At 41.9% G+C, this 19887-nt stretch overlaps 1 protein-coding gene across 3 annotated transcripts in view; it reads right to left on the bottom strand.

Annotated features, from left to right (window-relative positions):
- The window catches only part of PDE7B (phosphodiesterase 7B), a 275590-nt gene that overhangs the window by 112918 nt on the left and 142785 nt on the right, over positions 1-19887 (bottom strand). The window contains exon 1 of one of the 3 annotated variants that reach the window (XM_084622854.1): positions 7422-7822. The exons of the other annotated variants lie outside the window; for them this stretch is intronic. Within the exon in view, the coding sequence (XP_084478980.1) occupies positions 7422-7659 (238 nt within the window). The 5' untranslated portion in view covers positions 7660-7822. Of the gene's footprint in view, positions 1-7421; positions 7823-19887 lie in introns of those variants that run through there. 3 annotated transcript variants of the gene reach the window in all.

Raw genomic sequence — 19887 nt, 5'->3', positions numbered from 1 at the left:
TTGTACAAAGTCAATAGTTTGGGTGTGCTGATGTGGTACTCATGGATGACCTAGTTTGAAAGACTTCAGGAGATTGAAAGAGTGAGAGGAATGGACTACAATAAAAGGGAAAAGTTAATATTCAGGGATATAATTTTCTTGTGGCATCTTGAAAGTAAAGTACACACTTTCCAAAATGTCAGCAAGAGAAGGTTCTGTAGCTTATAGCCCCTCGTGCAAGAAGCTTCAAAAGCATATTTTTGCCGGCTCTTAAACCAGTTCGTCAATTTTGCCTCATACCTTTTTAAGCACATGTTGTAATGCACTCTTTATTCAGCATTTACAAATAAAAAAATCAAGAAGTGAAATGGCACATCAGCAAGTCCATCCCAAGCAATATGCTTTGCTTTTGTAGCTCTCCCACCAAATAAATGATGGCTCAGAGAGAATGGAGACATCTATAGCTGGGCACACCTATAACTCAGCAATCACTCATCCTGCTGGTAACCTAAATTTTCACACAATTCATATTGGTAAATAAATTAAAATTTTAAGGAAAGGTGAAGGAAAAGGGGTAAATTATGGGTATAAACAATCCAACTTTGTCAGCAGCTTGGAAACAAAACTAGGAAGAACAGCTGGCTTATAATGAAATGAAGTAGCTTTTCCTTTTGAAAAAGAATAAGAAACAATGGGTCAGATCAGCATAGCTACATTACGGGTAATGACCTCACCACACATTAAGCAGTGGGGACCATTGTCCGGCTTGTTGGAAAAGGCATCTGCCCCTTTAAGAGCTAGAGAGTCAGAGAGTGACTTTCTGTTGCAGCTGTGGTCAGTGGCATACCCACCCAGGTGACCCGAAGAGAGGGGGGACTATATAGGTCCATGCTGGTGCAAGAAATGCTCTCTTTTACCTGCACCAGGCAGAGCAGCACCCACCCTACCATCCATGGAAGTGGTGAAATACCGGGTTTTGTCAGGGTCTGCTGTTGGCACTGCACTAGTTGCTTCTTTCTCAGGGGCTGGGAAGGAAATTTTCCCCTCACTGCCAGATTGGCCAAGGTGAAGTGGGTTTTTTTTCCAGCTTCCCCACAGCAGTTCATGGAGGTTTTGCTGGTGAGAACATGAACTGGGAGTTACCTATGATGTCGCAACTCGTTATGTAAACATGGGGCAGATGTCCAGTGCAGGTACTCCATAGGAAAGGGGTACAGTGATCAGATAAAATGGATTGGTAAAAGTTTCAAGGAGGTATTCTCTAAAGGAGCAAAAACAAAAGGGGACTCAGGGCTCCTACAACTGGTACGGCAGGGAGCCAACACGAGCCCCCTTTACAGCCCCCCTTAACCCTCATTCAAGGGGTGAGGTCCCAGCAGTGGGTTGGCTGGGAACCAGGGTGGGTAAGAGAGAGTGCTGTCGGACCCAGGTATATATTGAATGGATTATGGAATTACCTGGCCTACGTAATTTTATCTGCCAGGTACTCCCAGACATTTAAGAATAAAGTTGTGGTCTAATTAAACCACATCCAGTGTCTCCTGTGTTTCTTCCAGCATAGGCAGACAATGGAGCTCCACAAAGTTAAACGATACAAGGATCTGGCCTATTAATATTTAGATTATTCTTTAAACAGGTGCTCTGAGTTGACATATTAAATTCGCTGTCACTTCTTTGTTTTTTGGGGTTTTCTTTTAGTACACTGAGGCATTAACTCCCAGGCCTTGGCCAAAATCCAGCTTGGATAATTACATTCTGTCTACCTAAATACATCCTGGAGTTTCAACTGTATACTATATTCATCTTCTCTTCCTTTCCTCTATTGTGTGTGTGCACTGTTAAACAGCTGCCCAAAGAGCTTTTCCAAACACTCCTGCAAACAAAATTCAGTTTGCACAAATGTTCATGGGAATGCAAACAAAAATTGGATGCCAGCATGACTAAACTGAAAAGCCATTCAGAATTTGTGAAAATATTTGCATATAATTTCCCTCCACTATTTGCTCAGTTCTAGTTCTTACTTTCCTAATCTCCCTTTTAAATCAATAGAAGTTTTGCCTGAGTAAGGACTGAATCTGAGGACTGAGTAAAAAGTGAATAGAGGCTTTTGGATTTGGCCTGTATCTTTAAATCATTTAAATCACCTATATACTGTAAAAATGCACATTGCATGTGAATCTTCCTCATTGTTTTTAATAAACTTTTATACAGTGCGGTAACTTTACTAGTATGTAGAAAGAAATATTCCATGCCTCCAAAGTGTTGGTAATTCCACCACAGTAAATGATCATATTAACTGAATGTAGTTTCATGGCCAGAACTCAAGTTAAATGCCCTTAGCTAGCCTTGATTCAAGCAAACTAATTTTCTTTGTCCCCAGTAAATGTAACACATTTGGCAAGTTTCAATGTTCCCTGATTTGTTCAGAAATAAATGTAGTAAGCAGCCTTCCTGCCTGCGGTGCATAGCTCAGTGTTGCACAACTGAAGCTGTTTTCAGTCCAAGGAAAAGTGTAAGGAACTCAACAAATGCTGAGACAAAACATTGGAACTATCTACTATGTTGTAGGTACATGTAAGGGGGAATTAAAGGGTCTGATCTAGTAAGGTGCTGAGCACACTCAATTCCTGTTGACTTCAATGGGGGTGCTCAGCATCTGACTGGTTCAAACTGCAAAATTAGCATAGCCGTGCCCCCAAAGTGTAGGGAGGGTCTCCTCTCAATGACTAATGATTGTAATGGCACTCAAAAGGTATATCAAGATCCCTGACCTGGTAAGATTACAAACAGATTTTGGACATGATTGAACAAGAAAGTAACAACATGGTGAGGTTGGAAGGATGGACAGGACAATATTGCACAGCACGGTGGGGCAAAAATGTTTGGTTCTGATGAAATAAATGGACAAAAGCAATAAGCAGAATGCTAGTTAACATGTTTCTTTCGCTTCAAAGAAGAAGTTGGTCATCAAGCGGGATTTAAAAGAGGAGGGGCTAGTGGCTTTGTGGACTAGCTCAGGAAGGACCTTCCATGCAGAGAAGTCAGCATAGAAGGAAAAGCTGACACATCTGTGGGAAAAGTGGACAAGTGGTTTGCTGAGGCTGGCATCACTGGCAGAGCAGAGACAGTTGAGGGTGGGGGGAATGTGATAAGAGAAAAGCAGGGGAAGAGTTATTTAGGGCCCGAAGGGCAATGACATTAAATATGAAAGTGATTCAGTGAAGAAGGAGGAGACAGTGGATTCAAAGAGGGAGGCCATGGGCAAACCAATGAGAAGCAGAAATTATCTTAGTTGCAGGATTTGGCATGGACCAGAAGCAGACGTTGTGGGTGTCTCTAATTACTGTTCTCCCTCTTTAAATGAGGCAGACTCATGAGGCAGATAATGATGAACATTATGCATGTGTGACTCAGGGCCTACATTTCTGAGAGGACAGTTGCCGTGAGAAGGAGAAATAGGAAGGGAGGTGAGAAAGCTTTCAAAAATCATTTCAGAATCGCATGAACACTGGTGTCTGGAGGGCCCTGAAGAATTTAAGTATTGTAGCAGTCTCCCCTCAGGAGATGTCATGTGTGTGCACGTGTGTCCGTGTGAGTGATAGGGCTTGTCTACAGAGTGGGGTAATGTGCTGTACAGGGGTGTGATTTATAAATCAATTAAAGTGCAGCATGTAAATGAGGTCTGTGTAGACCAGGCTGGTGAGCACTGAATACTTCCTAATATGCTTTAACATAATGTTGTTTGAAACTATGTTAAAACGCACTAGGGAACATTTAGTGCACACAAACTGGATCTCCACAGACCAATTAATGTGCAACCCATTAGTGTACTTTAGAAACCATACCCCCAAAGTGCTCATTACTCAACCATATAAACAAGCCCAGAGAGAGAGCGACCCCAGAGAAGAAAGGATAGTTACGCAGAACATTAAAGCGAGGGTGGGAGAAAATGAGAACAGTTCAAAACTGGGTAATGCAGCCTTCTTCTATAGACTAAAAAACTTAAACTGTGTTCAAACTGTGCTGGGTAGGGAAGGGTCTGTCTCAATCATGGTGCCAGATAGAGCTAATTGAGTTATTCAGTCCAAATAATGAACTGATCACATTCTGGCATTTTTCTTCCAAAAATTATTTGCAAATATATGTTCTTATTATTTGATCCACTGCAAACACTGTGAATAACGATTAATTCTACCATTTTCCCTCCTCCCCATCCTCAAATTAATTGCATTTCATTATTCCACCATCTCTAGTTCTTAATTTTGTTTAGCATATTGGTAGAGAGATAATGTAGATGTGCTAACCTGCTTTTATCACAGTTAGTGAGACACTCATCTCCAAAAATCATATGGGGTTTAGGTCTGTGCTAGTGGGGACAGGGATTTGGATGAAAAAATTACTAAGCAACAACTGGCAAGGGGCAGGGAGGGAAAGCAAGGTCTGCAGACATAGCAGATATCATTGCAGTGCCTCTTAAAGCTGGCAAGAGCATGCTAATGATCTGATTTTCAAAATTCGCGAAGGAAAATCTCACCAGAGATTTTGCCGATTAATCTTCTCGATACAATTATGTAATGTGTAGCAAACACTGTAATGGGGGGGCAGGGGAGAAGAGGATCCAGATCCTGCATATTCCTTGATTGCTATGGAGGGCCCTAAGAGCTGCAGGACTCAGAGGAGTGTCTCTTGTTAGGGGGCCCAGGATTTAAGGTCTAGGAGTCTAGTCTGATCACTCAGGCTTAGTTGCGGGAGGTTGTGTTCAGCCCACGTTAAGTGAGGAACCGCCACAATACAATCTTTAAAATACAGCAGAAATCCTGACAACTTCCTGTTCCCTCCAAAATGTCCCAACGTTTTATCTTATTTTTGTTCAAGTTTCTCTTAGTTCACCTCATAAGCTATGATAAGAAAATACAACCTCAGATAACGTGATGTAGGATGAGTAACCATGAGGACAGGTCAGAATTTAAATGAGAACACCCTTAATTTGGCAAGTGCTATGAAGCGGAGTATCCAACAGCTGACACGTTTTTGCCGCGTCTGTCGAGCTATCAGATGACTCCCCCCACCCCCCCTGCCAGAAATAATGGTTCTCTATGTGAGGCAAAAAGCAAGCCAGGCGTGTACCATGGTGCCTCACCATCCATTCTGGCACTAGTCGCTTTTTCAAGAATAAGTTGCGCTAGTGCTTCACGCCACTGATGATTCCAAATGACTGTGGGGAAGGATGGGGAGGCAGAGAAGGTAAGGGAGGCAGATGCTTTTTGAGTTAGTGTTTAGATCCCCTCTAACTGGACAGACTTTTCCTGGCTTCCCCACATACAGTCCCGAATGGAGGAATCCACTGTTGAACAAAATGGGAAACCACCATGACAATTGCTGTGGGGAGGGGGAAAAAAAAAGAACCAACCTCCCAAGTCAACTTCATCATGTGGGGGATTGATTTGTAAACTGTTTCAAGTTATGGAGTCATATTGTTCTCTCAGTGATGTAAATCAACTGAGTTCAGGAGTTAGTCTGGATTTACACTGGGGTAACACAGTAGAATTGGCACCATAAGGCCAGATTTCACAGGATATTAGTAATATCTATTTGAGTCAATGGGAATTACTCACATCCTGCTGGTAGAAGCATCAGGGTCCATGAATATTATAATCTTTCTTTATATTTTTAAAATTTTGTTACATTTCTCTTACTGTCCTCCCACAACCCACTATTCTCCACCTGCTCTTAAACGTACACCCAGAGATGCCTCCAGAAGTCTGAGGGTGAACCTTGCTCATTAAATAAATGACAGTTGCACTGAACGTGATGTGATTATATTTTCTCCCTAGGTGGCTTTTTTGAATATTTCCAGCACTACTCGCATGAAAAATGTGGATGAATCATCAGTTCATTTCTCTTTGACCAAAATCCATTCTTCTGAGCATTCAGTTCCCAGTTTCCACGCAAACATCACAATCCCATCAGTTTGCTCCATTGCCTTCCCATCTCATTTTTACACACTTAATGCAGCATCAAGACTCTTCCTTTACCCAGCTCAACCTTTGTAGAAAGACTTCTTCTAATTTACCAGTCACAGGTGGTTCCCACTCAGGGAAGAAGGAAGGTTTTATATTTTCTCTGGAGTTGACAGACTTTTCTCTCCCTCACCACTTCCAGAATGAAAATGAGCTAAGCACTTTTTGTATTATATAGTTTTTTAACAGGAATATTTAAGGATGAGACACAGACGATTGGCTACATCTGCCTTGCCCAGTCATTCCCCAGCTCATTAGCATGTCACATACCCTGCCCTGTACTACTCAAGTAATCCATATTGTGTGATAAACTCTTTATAATGGATTCTGGAATATTCACAGCATACTTACTCCACATACAGGATGGTTTCTCATGAAGTGCTAATATTTATGCTTATTGTTTACATTATGGTAGCACCTAAGGCTTCTGATTGCAACGGGGGTGCCATTATTGTGCTAGGCACTGTATTTACATGTCCCTGCCCCGAAGAGTTCATAATTTAAATAGATTGTAACACAAGAACGGAGAAAGGAAGTGTTATTAATCCCATTTTGCAGATGAGAAACCAAGGCACAGAGGGCCTCATCTGAAGTCTACTGAAGCCAATGCGAGTCTTCCCCTTGACTTTGAAGTAACTGAGGTTATTCATGTGGTTAACGTTGTGCACCTACTTACAAACCTTACTGAACTGATTTCAATGAGGGTTGGGCACCTAGGTACTTTTGAAAATTCTATTAGGTGCCTACCTGAATCTAGAGGTGCCTAAATACCTTTAAAAATCCGGTCCCAACTGACATGTCCAAGATCATCCAGGCAGTCTGTGGCAGAGCTGGCCATGGGACCCAGCTCTCCTGAGGCACAGATCAAAGCCTTCACCATAGCCTTCCTTTCTGGATTTTAATTTTTGTGACCACACAGAAGAAATACTGTGGTATTCTCAAAAAGTGGACCTGGCTCCTAGACCCTCTACAAACACAATCAAACTGGGACTTTAGAATTCCTGATGGCACTATTACATTTTTCAATAAGGTGGCTGTGCTCAAAACCTATGTTAAATACATATATATTTTTAGAGCAGCTTTACAAAGCTGTCATACAAATTGATCAGCCAGGCACAAATCCTACTCGCCTGCTGTTTACCATCAGGGTGGACGGTGAAAATAACCCTGTTATTTCACTTGCCTGTCATGAAACAGGTACTCCCCCGAGCGAGTGGGTGCAGACTGCTGTACAGGATTTCAATACATTAGTATGTCAGTCACAACCCTTAAGTTCCAGAGCTCCACACTTCTCCTCTCAGCCACTGCCTTTCCCTGTACACATGCACACACACAGTTTAGGTGCTTGAGTCCCACTTTATGAAACCAGCAGCTTGCATGATTAGATGAGATTACACCTTTTACAGAACATATTAAATGTACCTGATAAACTGCCCAGAGCATCTTCATTTTCCAAAATCCCTCTTTGCTTGGTCCCTCGCAGTTCACTTTTGGATTTCCAAATGAGCTTTACCATCCTGATCATCTCAGGCAACTCACAGGCTAGGATCCCCGGCTGGTAGCTGGGCAGGCTGCCCATGGGAAAGGGCATCGGCTCTTCCCCTGTCCTCCACCGCCTGCCCAGCTCTGTTGAATTAAAAAACCTGTCTAGTACAGGCATCCTGTCCTTTGCTCTCCAGAAAGGGCTGCTCCTGCTATTGGACTAGGGACATACTTCACAGCCAGACACAAATGAAAACAATCAAAATGGGCCCCCACAACTAAGGGAAAGGCTTCTGCAGCCTCACTGCCTCTTGACAAACACGGTGGAGAGACGTGCTTTCCAAGGGTTCCCACTGGTGAGTGAGCTGAAGCAGTTACTGTACTTCTTCCTCCTCAGAGATTAAGAAATAGATGCTTTTTTTTTTTCACTCTCCCTCTGTCTCAGGCTCCAAGTTACAACACTTAATTAATCCCAGGCTACAGCTGGAACATCAGCCAAAAAAAAAAAAAAAAAAAAGTGTGTGTGGGAGAGAAGCCAGTGAGGTATTTTCTTTTCCTCCCTCTTTCTCTTATTCTTTTGTTTGCTTGCTTGTTTGTTTGTTTTCAGGAATTGTTACCCTACTGCAAGATGTTGGAATTTGCAGTGAAGAAACACTTTCATCTATGGGTTTGTTATCAGGAGCTATCAGGTAAACAGGTGCTGATTTATTAAAGAGAAGAGCTTCACCAAATCATGCCCTGCAGCCTAAGGCAGCCCTCAGTAAACAGAGAGAAGCTTGAGTAGCCCAGCAGAACCAGTTCACAGCTGCCTCTCGCTGGCTAGACTGGCAGAAGTCCATCCCTCCCTTCCACTAATGACCGCATTATGATGAAGATATTAAGAAGGCTGTTTGAATTTATCTACACAGTAATGCAATTAAACAGGCTTCCTGCCCACCCACCTCCGTCTTCTTCCTCCTCTCTGTCATTTGGTTCTCAGCAAACCCAAAGGGAGTTTTGGCCTATTAGTCAAATCCCTTTGTAACCTTAGCTGCCCTTCAGCTGCAAGGGAAATAACATTGATTCACATTCCAAAGCTAACTGTGAAAGAAATGAATCAGGAAAGCAGTAAGATCTGCATTCACAAGTCTGGTGCTGTTGTGTAATCTTAACAAACTGCTCTAGTTTTAAATTCCATTTCTGAAGAAAAATAATCATAAAAACAAAAGAAAGAAATCCCAGGGCTTGACTGGCAAGGGAAATTAAGTTGTTGAAATTCCACTTTTCCATGGGCGGTCCCACTGTGGACTTATTATTTTGGCTGCTAGGTGCAAAGCTCCACCTGACTGAAAGATAAGTTCATGCGAGGACACTAACTGGTGGCTATCACTGATTGTACACAGAAGACAATTATTATCACCAACCTTTAAAGACAAGACAAAAGATGCCTGGTGTCTGCTCTGAACAGTTCCGTCACACACAGAAATGTGGTGGGGTATTGTAGCCGTAGCACTTTCACCAGCAAATGGGGTTACTGGGACGTTTTTAAACATGTCTGAGCATTGTTTGTTAGACAGATGTTAGAACAATCTCTTTTTCTCCCTTTTGTTTCACATCCCCATGTAGCAGGACCCTTTATTTTGTCTGGCATTTTCATTGTTCTGATACAGTCTGCACTCTTAATCTATATTCCTTTTAGTGCTGGGTTATCATTGAGCCTTGACGCTTGTTTAGGGGTGCAGGAAGGAACTGATGTAGTGGGGGCACCTTACAATACCATCTACTTTTTTGTTTTGGATAAAACCACAGAAAGTTCACTTAATGGGAATTTTAATATGCATTTTAATTTTTCCTCATATCCATAGATAATAGACTCACTTTTTCCTGGTTAAATTCAGTGTCCCATTTCTTTTACAGATGGGAAAATAAACTGGCAAACAAACAGGATCTTCCTTCATCAGGAAGGAGGGGGAAGAAGATCCAAGTGAATGGATTGAAAGTTAACATCCTTAAGTATAAAAAACAGAATGCACAAGTTTTTCCTTGTTATGCCAACATCAGCAGGAGCAGCATGATATTTCCACTGTTCTAGCATCCTTTGCCATGTTTACCTTACTGTTCCCACTTCAGACTAGGGACAGCAAGGTTCTTCAAAAATATGGTTATTTTTAATGTGGGTCGTGGTGCTGTATTATTAGCATATTTGTTGAATATGATCTAACTAGTTAGTGCTTTCAGGTGACCCTGGTTTGAAAAAAGTGAAGTGCTCCCTAAGTGTTATACCATTGTTGTTGTAATGTTATTTTGCAGGAGCACTTAGCATCAGGATATCCTGACCCTTGGAACAAAGGGGTTAAGAACAAAGAAAACAAATAGATGTAATACACCACAAGCCCTGACACATTCATAGAACACAGGGCTGCACTTCCATGACAAGGACGAGTGTTATTGTTTTATCCCAACTTGATATAATTTCAATAGCTTTATTTTGATTGTTTCATGTTGTTTTTCTATTATTGGAGCAAGTCACTGAAGCTTCTTAAAGGAACAATGTTTCTGTTAAGGAGGAGTGAACTGGCTTAACTAAAGTAAGAAATGACCCAGACCTTTGCCTAATGTGCAAATTAAACCCAGGCTGATTTTTTTAAAAAAAATTGTAAGATAAAAAAAATATTCAGTTAACTTTTTTCCCAATTATTTATTTTTCTTTTTTGTTCACCTCTGCACTTCCTGGTCCCAGCTGGAACAAGAAGCAGAAGTGCCAAAATACTGTGAAAGAAAGACTGTCCTTGTGGTATTTCCAGCTTGGTGGGAAACAGAAAGTACCAGAAATCAAGAAAGCTGGTTATCAGATGTCCAGCCCAATATTTGTGGACCAAAAAAGTCTGGATAGCTTTAGATAAGCATCTGAACATTTAGGTGCTTAAACAAACCACACATCCAAACTGAGCCACCAAACTTTCTGTGGTCTGCCTATCACTGCTTTCTTTCAGCTCTTTGTTAGTCTTCTAGTTTTTCAAAAGCTGGTCTTGCTTTTTGCATCCTCAAAATTGGGGCTTACAAATTTGTGTCTGCACTGCAGGTAGGGTTATTTGGGCAGCTGTGTACCTAATTTGTGAATGGAATCAAGTAGATAGAATTCAAATGATCTTCACTGTTTTTGTAGTTATTTGCACCTGAAATTTTTCAGATGGGAAGAGGAGGCCTAGTGAAAACCAGGCTGAAAATCTGACCTGTTGTCATGCCAACTACTTTATTTTAAAAGTATATATAATAGCTCTAACACTCACAAGACATACCTTTCCTAGGGAAACGAAGGCACGTAAAACCTGCTGATCTTCACAGAATGTAGTTCTTTCTGATCAGTTTGAGGGTCACCATTTAGATTCATAAAAATAATGCACTTTTTGAAGGTCTTTGCTTTGCCTGAATTAAGACAGCTGGGAATTAATACTGGCAAGTCAGGCCAAAATCAGTAGTTCAACAGCTAACACTGACAAAGCTACTGGACAAGCTGCATCTTCCTGGTTGTTCTGATTAGAACTGGCAAAAACCTTTGACCAAGACTCTTTTTGACAAAAATACAGATTTGGTGACACTGAAACACTTTGCGAATTTGTGTCAATTTTACTGATTTGTTTTGGTCAAAAAACCCTAAACAAATTGTAAAAAAAATTGAAATGTTTCATTTTGTTAGTTATGAAAGGAAATGTTTCTGTTTGAACTGACTTTTCATTTCAAAATTTCCTTTAATGTTATTTAAAAATGTTAACAAATGCCCAAAATTGAAACAAAATGTTTTGTTTAACCTGAAAGTTTTTATTTCAGAACCGCCAGTGAACCAAAAAATACTCAGCTTTAGTCCTGCCAGTACCACAAATGAATATTAACATAAAAGACTGAAACAGTCTTGGAACACAAGTGTGTTTGATGGAAAACTTCTTGTATCCTGTTTGCGAACTTCACCTTGAGAACATACATTTTACAGAATGATAGGTGTAGGTTTTCATTGGACAGGTGCCTCAAAATTAACTAGAATCCAGAGTTTATTCATCCTACTTGACAAAAGATTTTGGTTGTGGCTGGCTGACATTTCTTTTGGCTTCTTCATCCTAAGAAAGGGGATTGCTTGATCAGAGCGGCTGAAGAGGAATGTTTATAATGAGATAATGTTCTTCCAAACCCATGAACCATCAAAAAATCTCCTTCAGCACTAGCTTGCGAGGTTTTATGCCAGGGGATCACGTCCTCAACTGGTGTCAATTGTCATAGGTCCATTGATTTCAATTGAGATATGATGATTTTCACAAGTTGGGGGGGCTGACCCCAAGACAGCGTTTTTCACCCCACTCAGGAAAAATGAGCATCACAAATGCACAATGAATGCAAAACACAGAGAAACATGCCCAACCCTTTGTTACTGAACTTTTAAAAAAATCACTGAACAAGCTCAGCTCACCTAAAACTTCCCTGCTTCCATATCAGTACAGGCCAGATTTTAAACAAACCATGGAATAAAGATGGGTCATTTGCTGTTGCTACTAAATGTACTACTTTATGGCTCTGAGTAAAGGAAGGTTAAGCAATTACAATATAAATGTAATAACTTTGGCCCCAACTCCTCTTAAGCAGCAACCAGGTGAAATGAGTCAGTTCTGAAAACCTGACAAGGCAGTGTACATTTTCACAGATAGGCATGAGAATTGAAAAAGGCTTGAGGAAAAGAAGAGGGAGGTGGGGAAACAGGGAAGGGAATAAGTGGACAGATTCATAGCTTGTGTTTCGCAATTGGAATCTCTTAAAAAGTTTTACTTGTTTGCTTATTCCTTTTAAGCTATGAAGTAAGGGCAGCAGCAGAACTGCACGCCAGATGGTACAGGAAGTGCCTCGTGTGTATCTTTCCAGTCTATTGCAGCCTGCATGGGCTTCATTAACCCAGTGCTCTGGTTTTCATTGCAAGTTTCTCTCTCCCCTTTTTTCTCTTCTGTCCTTCAAAGGGGGGGGGGGCAAAGGAAAGAATGAAGCCAGGGTTTGAACTGGCATAGAATTTCTCTCTTGGCTCTCAGCTGTCATGGCCAGTGCCAAATCTACTGTCTCCAGCAGCTCTCCCACAACAAATCAGTCCAGGCGCACAAAAGCTGTAAAATAATGTTGAATAAAGATCCTTGATTCCCCCCTGCCCCCTCCACCCCAGCCTCGTTCCCCAGAGATGACCTCCTCCTGCTCTCCAGTACCGTAAGTGATAGTGGAACCTCCAATCTGCAGCTTTGCTGAAGGCTTCCTTAGCATTCAGCTATCTTTGGCCATTTGTGTCAATAGAGCAAAAGGAGAAGTCCAATAGCCTTACTCCTGTTCTTTCTTTCCAGCAGCTGCTGCTTGGAAAGGGGAACTCCTTCCTTGGTGTATACATGTAAAAAAAACAAAATCCAGATTGATTAGGATTGGAAGTGACCTCCAGTTGGTCATCTAATCCAGTGGTTCTCAAGCAGGGGTATGTGTACTCCTGGGGATATACAGCAGTCTTCTGGGGGTACTTCAACTCATCTAGATATCTGCCTAGTTTTATTACAGGCTACATAAAAAGCACAAGTGAAGTCAGTACAAATTAAAATGCCATATAGACAACGACTCGTTTATACGGCTCAATATGCTATACACTGAAATGTAAGTACAATATTTATATTGCAATTTATTTATTTTATAAGTATATGGTACAAATGAGAATGTAAGCAATATTTCAGTAAGAGTGTGTTGTGACACTTTTGTATTTTTATGTCCGATTTTTTAAGCAAGTAGTTTTTAATTGAGGTGAAACATGGGGTTACAGAAGAGAAATCAGACTCCTGAAAAGGGTATAGTCGTCTGGAAAGGTTGAGAGCCACCTCACTACACTTTGGCAGATTTAGTTATTCTTAAACGTTCCCAAACAGATGTCTTGACACAGCTAATAATTTTTATTATCTGTTTACACAGTAAATGATATTTTAAACATGTAAAAAAACCCAGACAGCCAAGGTTTTCAAAAGTGACTTGTGATTTCAGGTGCCCAAATTTTTGGAGGTCCAACTTGAGACACCTTAAAAGGAGCCTGATTTTCAGAAAGTACTTAGTGCCCATCCTCTGAAAATCAGGCCCCTTTAAAGTATCTCACGTTGGGCCCCCAAAATGGAGTCACCCCAAATCACTAGTCACTTTTAAAAATATTGCCCTTGTCCCTGCCTTGAGGATCCCTAATTCATGAAGATGCAATAAATGGGATAATCATCCAACGTCAAGAATGAGTGGAGACAGCATGTGTGTGTGGCACTGACTGTAGAAAGCTACATGGAACTGGGTCTTAAGGGAAGAAGAGGGATCTGCAGGTGGAGGAAAGCACTTGGCATATGTGATGAGAGAAAGTTCCGAGTGTGTGCTGTGGCTTGAAAAGAAAGAGAAGAAACCAAAAATGGGAGCGGGTAAAGTATGCACATAGGAGAGAAGAGTGACATATAGATGATGTGTGGAAGATCAAAGAAGAAATGTAGGCAGGCAGACTTGTGCACAGCCTTGAAGGTGCGGTTCCACAATCACCTTTGACAGTTTGTTCCATTGACTTAACAACTTATGTTGCTTTTCCTAGTATTTAACTTACAATTTTCCTGCTACAGTTTAAGCACATTACTTCTTATCTAGCCTTACCGACTAATAAGAATAACTGCTCCTAGTCCTCTCTACTGTTATTTCTTGATTATTTATGAACACCTCTTTACTTATAGGTTCACAGAATTTAAAGCCAGAAGGGACCATTGGATCATCTAGTCTGATCTGTATTTCACAGGCCATTACATTTCATCCAGATATCCATATTAAGCCCAGTAACTTGAGTTAGACTAAAGCTGTTCAGTCCTCAGGAGACTAAGCTATTGTGTGCCACAGGCAGGGAACAGGAGAGACCGAGGTGCCACTTATTTGTGGACAGCTATTATGTGCCTGTTCTAGACTGAACATGCCCATCTCTGTTACCTTTACCTTAGGGCATCCCATTTTTTCCAGTGCTCCAGTTGTTTTTATTGCTTTCCCCATCCAATGTGTATGTCCAGTTTTTTCCCCAAATATGGGATGTCACCATTTGTGGCAATTGCACTTTTATTTCCCCCTCATGGTCCAGCATGGGCACTCACTCTAGGCTCCTGGTTCCTCAGCCATCACCTCTCTTGGGCAGAGACCCACATCTTTCCCTCCTGACCTGGGGTATTTTCAGGCTGCACAATTCCCTATCTACACTGTGAATTCCCCAGCAATGAAGACTGCCTCAACAGGCATACTGTGCTTTTCTTCCTCAGAGGCTCTAAATAGTGAAATTTTCATGGTTAAGTTATCACATAGTTCTTCCTATGCAAGCACAGGTATTCTTAAGGTAAAACCATTACAGAGAAAACATATTAAAAAAACCTTACACACATACTAGTAAGCTTACCAGAGATCAGCCCAACTTCAACAAGAGCTCTGGCAGGTGAACAGTCCTTCAAATCTCACAAACCCCTATGGATACAAGTTAATAACTCATAGATTCATAGACACTAAGGACAGAAGGTACAATTATGGTCATCTAGTCTGACCTCCTGCACAACAGAGGCCACAGGATCTCACCCACCCACTCCTGCGAAAAACCTCTCACTTATGTGTGGGCTATTGAAGTCCTCAAATCGTGGTTTAAAGACTTCAAGGAGCAGAGAATCCTCCAGCAAGTGACCCTTGCCCCATGCTACAGAGGAAGGCGAAAAATTGCCAGGGCCTCTTCCAATCTGCTCTGGAGGAAAATTCCTTCCCGACCCCAAATATGGCGATCAGCTAAACCCTGAGCATATGTAGAAAGAATAGTAAATATGGCAGGCGACCAGCTTGGCTTAACAGTGAAATCCTTGCTGATCTTGAACACAAAAAAGAAGCTTACAAGAAGTGGAAGACTGGACAAATGACCAGGGAAGAGTATAGAAATATTGCTCGGGGATGCAGGAGTGAAATCAGGAAGGCCAAATCACACCTGGAGTTGCAGCTAGCAAGAGATGTGAAGAGTAACAAGAAGGGTTTCTTCAGGTATGTTAGCAACAAGAAGAAAGTCAAGGAAAGTGTGGGCCCCTTACTGAATGATGGAGGCAACCTAGTAACAGAGGATGTGGAAAAAGCTAATGTACTCAATGCTTTTTTTGCCTCTGTCTTCACGAACAAGGTCAGCTCCCAGATTACTGCACTGGGCAGCACAGCATGGGGAGGAGGTGACCAGCCCTCTGTGGAGAAAGAAGTGGTTCGGGACTATTTAGAAAAGCTGGACGAGCACAAGTCCATGGGGCCAGATGCACTGCATCCGAGAGTGCTAAAGGAGTTGGTGGATGTGATTGCAGAGCCATTGGCCATTATCTTTGAAAACTCATGGCGATCCGGGAAAGTCCCGGACGACTGGAAAAAGGCTAATGTAGTGCCCATCTTTAAAAAAGGGAAGAAGGAGGATCCTGGGAACTACAGGCCAGTCAGCCTCACCTCAGCCCCTGGAAAAATCATGGAGCAGGTCCTCAAGGAATCAATTCTGAAGCACTTAGAGGAGAGGAAAGTGATCAGGAACAGTCAGCATGGATTCACCACGGGCAAGTCATGCCTGACTAATCTAATTGCCTTCTATGACGAGATAACTGGCTCTGTGGATGAGGGGAAAGCGGTGGACGTGTTGTTCCTTGACTTTAGTAAAGCTTTAGACACGGGCTCCCACAGTATTCTTGCCAGCAAGTTAAAGAAGTATGGGCTGGATGAATGGACTATAAGGTGGATAGAAAGCTGGCTAGATTGTTGGGCTCAACGGGTATTGATCAATGGCTCCATGTCTAGTTGGCAGCCGGTATCAAGTGGAGTGCCCCAAGGGTCGGTCCTCACGCTGGTTTTGTTCAATATCTTCATAAATGATCTGGAGGATGGTGTGGATTGCACCCTCAGCAAGTTTGCAGATGACACTAAACTGGGAGGAGAGGTAGATACACTGGAGGGTAGGGATAGGATACAGAGGGATCTAGACGAATTAGAGTATTGGGCCAAAAGAAATCTGATGAGGTTCAACAAGGACAAGTGCAGAGTCCTGCACTTAGGACGGAAGAACCCCATGCACCGCTACAGACTAGGGACCGAATGGCTCGGCAGCACTTCTGCAGAAAAGGACCTAGGGGTTACAGTGGACGAGAAGCTGGATATGAGTCAACAGTGTGCCCTTGTTGCCAAGAAGGTCAATGGCATTTTGGGATGTATACGTAGGGGCATTGCCAGCAGATCGAGGGACGTGATCGTTCCCCTCTATTTGACATTGGTGAGGCCTCATCTGGAGTACTATGTCCAGTTTTGGGCCCCACACTACAAGAAGGATGTGGAAAAATTGGAAAGAGTCCAACGGAGGGCAACAAAAATGATTAGGGGACTGGAACACATGACTTATGAGGAGAGGCTGAGGGAACTGGGATTGTTTAGTCTGCGGAAGAGAAGAATGAGGGGGGATTTGATAGCTGCTTTCAACTACCTGAAAGGGTGTTCCAAAGAGGATGGATCTAGACTGTTCTCAGTGGTAGCTGATGACAGAACAAGGAGTAATGGTCTCAAGTTGCAATGGGGGAAGTTTAGGTTGGATATTAGGAAAAACCTTTTCACTAGCAGGGTGGTGAAACACTAGAATGTGTTACCTAGGGAGGTGGTGGAATCTCCTACCTTAGATATTTTTAAGGTCAGGCTTGACAAAGCCCTGGCTGGGATGATTTAGTTGGGGATTGGTCCTGCTTTGAGCAGGGGGATGGACTAGATGACCTCCTGAGGTCCCTTCCAACCCTGATATTCTATGATTTTATTTTATGATTCTATGATATGGGCAAGATTTACCAGCCAGATACTACAGAAAATTCTTTCCTGGGTAACTCAGATCCCACTCCATCTAACATCCCATCACAGGCCATTAGGCCTATTTACCATGAATATTTAAAGATCAATTAATTACCAAAATCATGTTGTTATCCCATTATGCCATCTCCTCCATAAACTTTAGGTTCGGAACAAGAATACTCATGAATCTGTCAGTTAGTCCTTTGTGTCCTTTGGACCTTTTGATCCTGGGAAAAGGCAATTTGTAGATAAAAGTCCTCTCCCCAGGCTGAAGCTTCAAAAGACCAGGTGTTGAGGTGAGCATTTGCATTCTCCTCCTCCCAAATATTTCCTAGAAAACCTGCTCAACTAACTGTACATTCTTGTCTTAGCCCATTGTCTACAAGAGTCCTTTGAAAATTATAGCACTTCCCAAGTTTCACATTAGGTCAAGTCTTCTAGTTATATACAATCCCACAATAACACTTAAACATTTGCATTTTTAATACAATGAGTTCCTAAGATTATTAAACTTAATTCAATAAGATTTAACTTAAGTCTGAGGTTTGACCATGATATTGCAGGAAATTGCCATGCTTGTCACTTGGGACTCAGAACTGAACTCAGTTTTCCAAGTGAGGCCCAACTGGAATCCGGAGGTTGCTCCTACTCTCAATGGTTATGATTTTTTGTGCTCCATGCCACTGACATGAATTAAATCATTGTTTTTTGCAGTGTTGTAGCTGTGTTGGTCCTCGGATATCAGACAGATAAGGTGGGTGAAGGAATATCTTTTATTGGTCCAACTTCTGTTGGTGAGAGACAAGCTTTCTAGCTCACACAGAGCTGAAGACCTGAAGAAGAGCTCTGTGTAAATGTAAAAGCTTGGTTCTTCAACAGAAGTTGGTCCAATAAAAGCTATTACCTCACCTATCTTGTCTCTCTATGAATTAAAGCACGCTAACTGGGAAGCTCCAGAGGAAGTTTTAGGAAAGAAAACCTCAGATATTAAAATGAAACTTGACTTCAGACACACTTAAAGAAATCCCCCTTTCCTAATTATAAATGTAAGCAAGAATAAAACCAGATAGAGAAAATGATATATATGAGCTCCTAAGATATTTAAACTTAATTCAATAAGATTTAACTTATATAAATATTAGGGTTGTCAAACGATTAAAAAAATTAATTGTAATTAATTGCAGTTTTAATCACACTGTTAAACAATAATAGAATACCATTTATTTAAATATTTTGGATGTTTTCTACATTTTCAAATATATCGATTACAATTACAACACAATACCAAGTGTACAGTGCTCACTTTATATTATTTTTGATTACAAATATTTGCACCATAAAAAAGATAAACAAAAGAAAATATTTCAGTTCACCTCATACAACTACTATTTATGCAATCCCTTTATTGTGAAAGTGCAATTTACAAATGTAGATTTTTTTTAAATATAACTACACTCAAAAATAAAACAACATAAAACTTTAGAGCAGTGTTTCTCAAACTTTTTGTGCTGGGACCCCATTTTGGACTTTAAAATATTGGGAGTCCCCACTAGAAAAAACTGTGATCCCCTACCTTCAGCCCCATGGGGTTTGGGGCATCAGCACCCCTTGGGGTGGGGTGCTCTGGCCTTCAGCCCCCCATGGGATCCTGGCCTTCAGCTCCCCCACCGCCTCTGGAGCTCTGGGCTTCAGCCCCACTCAGGTCTCCAGCCTTCAGCCCTCCTCAGGGTGCAGGGCTCCAGCTTTAAGCCCCCCTTGGGTCTCCAGGCTTCAGCTCCCCTGCCACCCTCGGAGCTCTGGGGCTCAGGGCTCCAGCCCCCTGCTGCCTCTGGAGTGGGATTAGTGTGTTAAAAATTAATGTGTTAATCATGCTGTGAATTAATCCTTAATTGACAGTTTTAGTGCAAAGTGAAAGGTCATGGGGATTTATCAGTTGAAAGTGACAGAGGAGGATTAAGACTTGAGTGTTGATGACTATGAGCTCCCAATGTGATGTGGCTGTGAAAAAGGCTAATTCAATCCTAGGATGCATCAGGTGAGGTATTTCCAGTAGAGACGGGGAAGTGTTATTACCATTGTACAAGACACAGGTGAGACCTCATCTGGAATACTAGGCCCTGGTCTACACTAGGACTTTAGGTCAAATTTAGCAGCATTAAATCGATGTAAACCTGCACCCATCCACACGATGAAGCCCTTTTTTTCGACTTAAAGGGCTCTTAAAATCGATTTCCTTACTCCACCCCTGACAAGTGGATTAGCGCTTAAATCGGCCTTGCCGGGTAGAATTTGGTGTACTGTGGACACAGTTCGACGGTATTGGCCTCCGGGAGCTATCCCAGAGTGCTCCATTGTGATTGCTCTGGACAGCACTCTCAACTCAGATGCACTGGCCAGGTAGTCAGGAAAAGAACCGCGAACTTTTGAATCTCATTTCCGGAGACTGCGGGAACTGTGGGGTAGCTACCCACAGTGCAACACTCCGGAAGTCGACGCTAGCCTCGGTACTGTGGAAGCACTCCGCCGAGTTAATGCACTT

Source organism: Lepidochelys olivacea (assembly GCF_965140295.1).
Source record: "Lepidochelys olivacea isolate rLepOli2 genome assembly, chromosome: 3".
In the NCBI taxonomy this organism is placed as follows: Eukaryota; Metazoa; Chordata; order Testudines; family Cheloniidae; genus Lepidochelys; species Lepidochelys olivacea.
The sequence above is the reverse complement of the archived record's forward strand: the minus strand, read 5'-3'. Positions and strand labels throughout refer to the sequence as shown.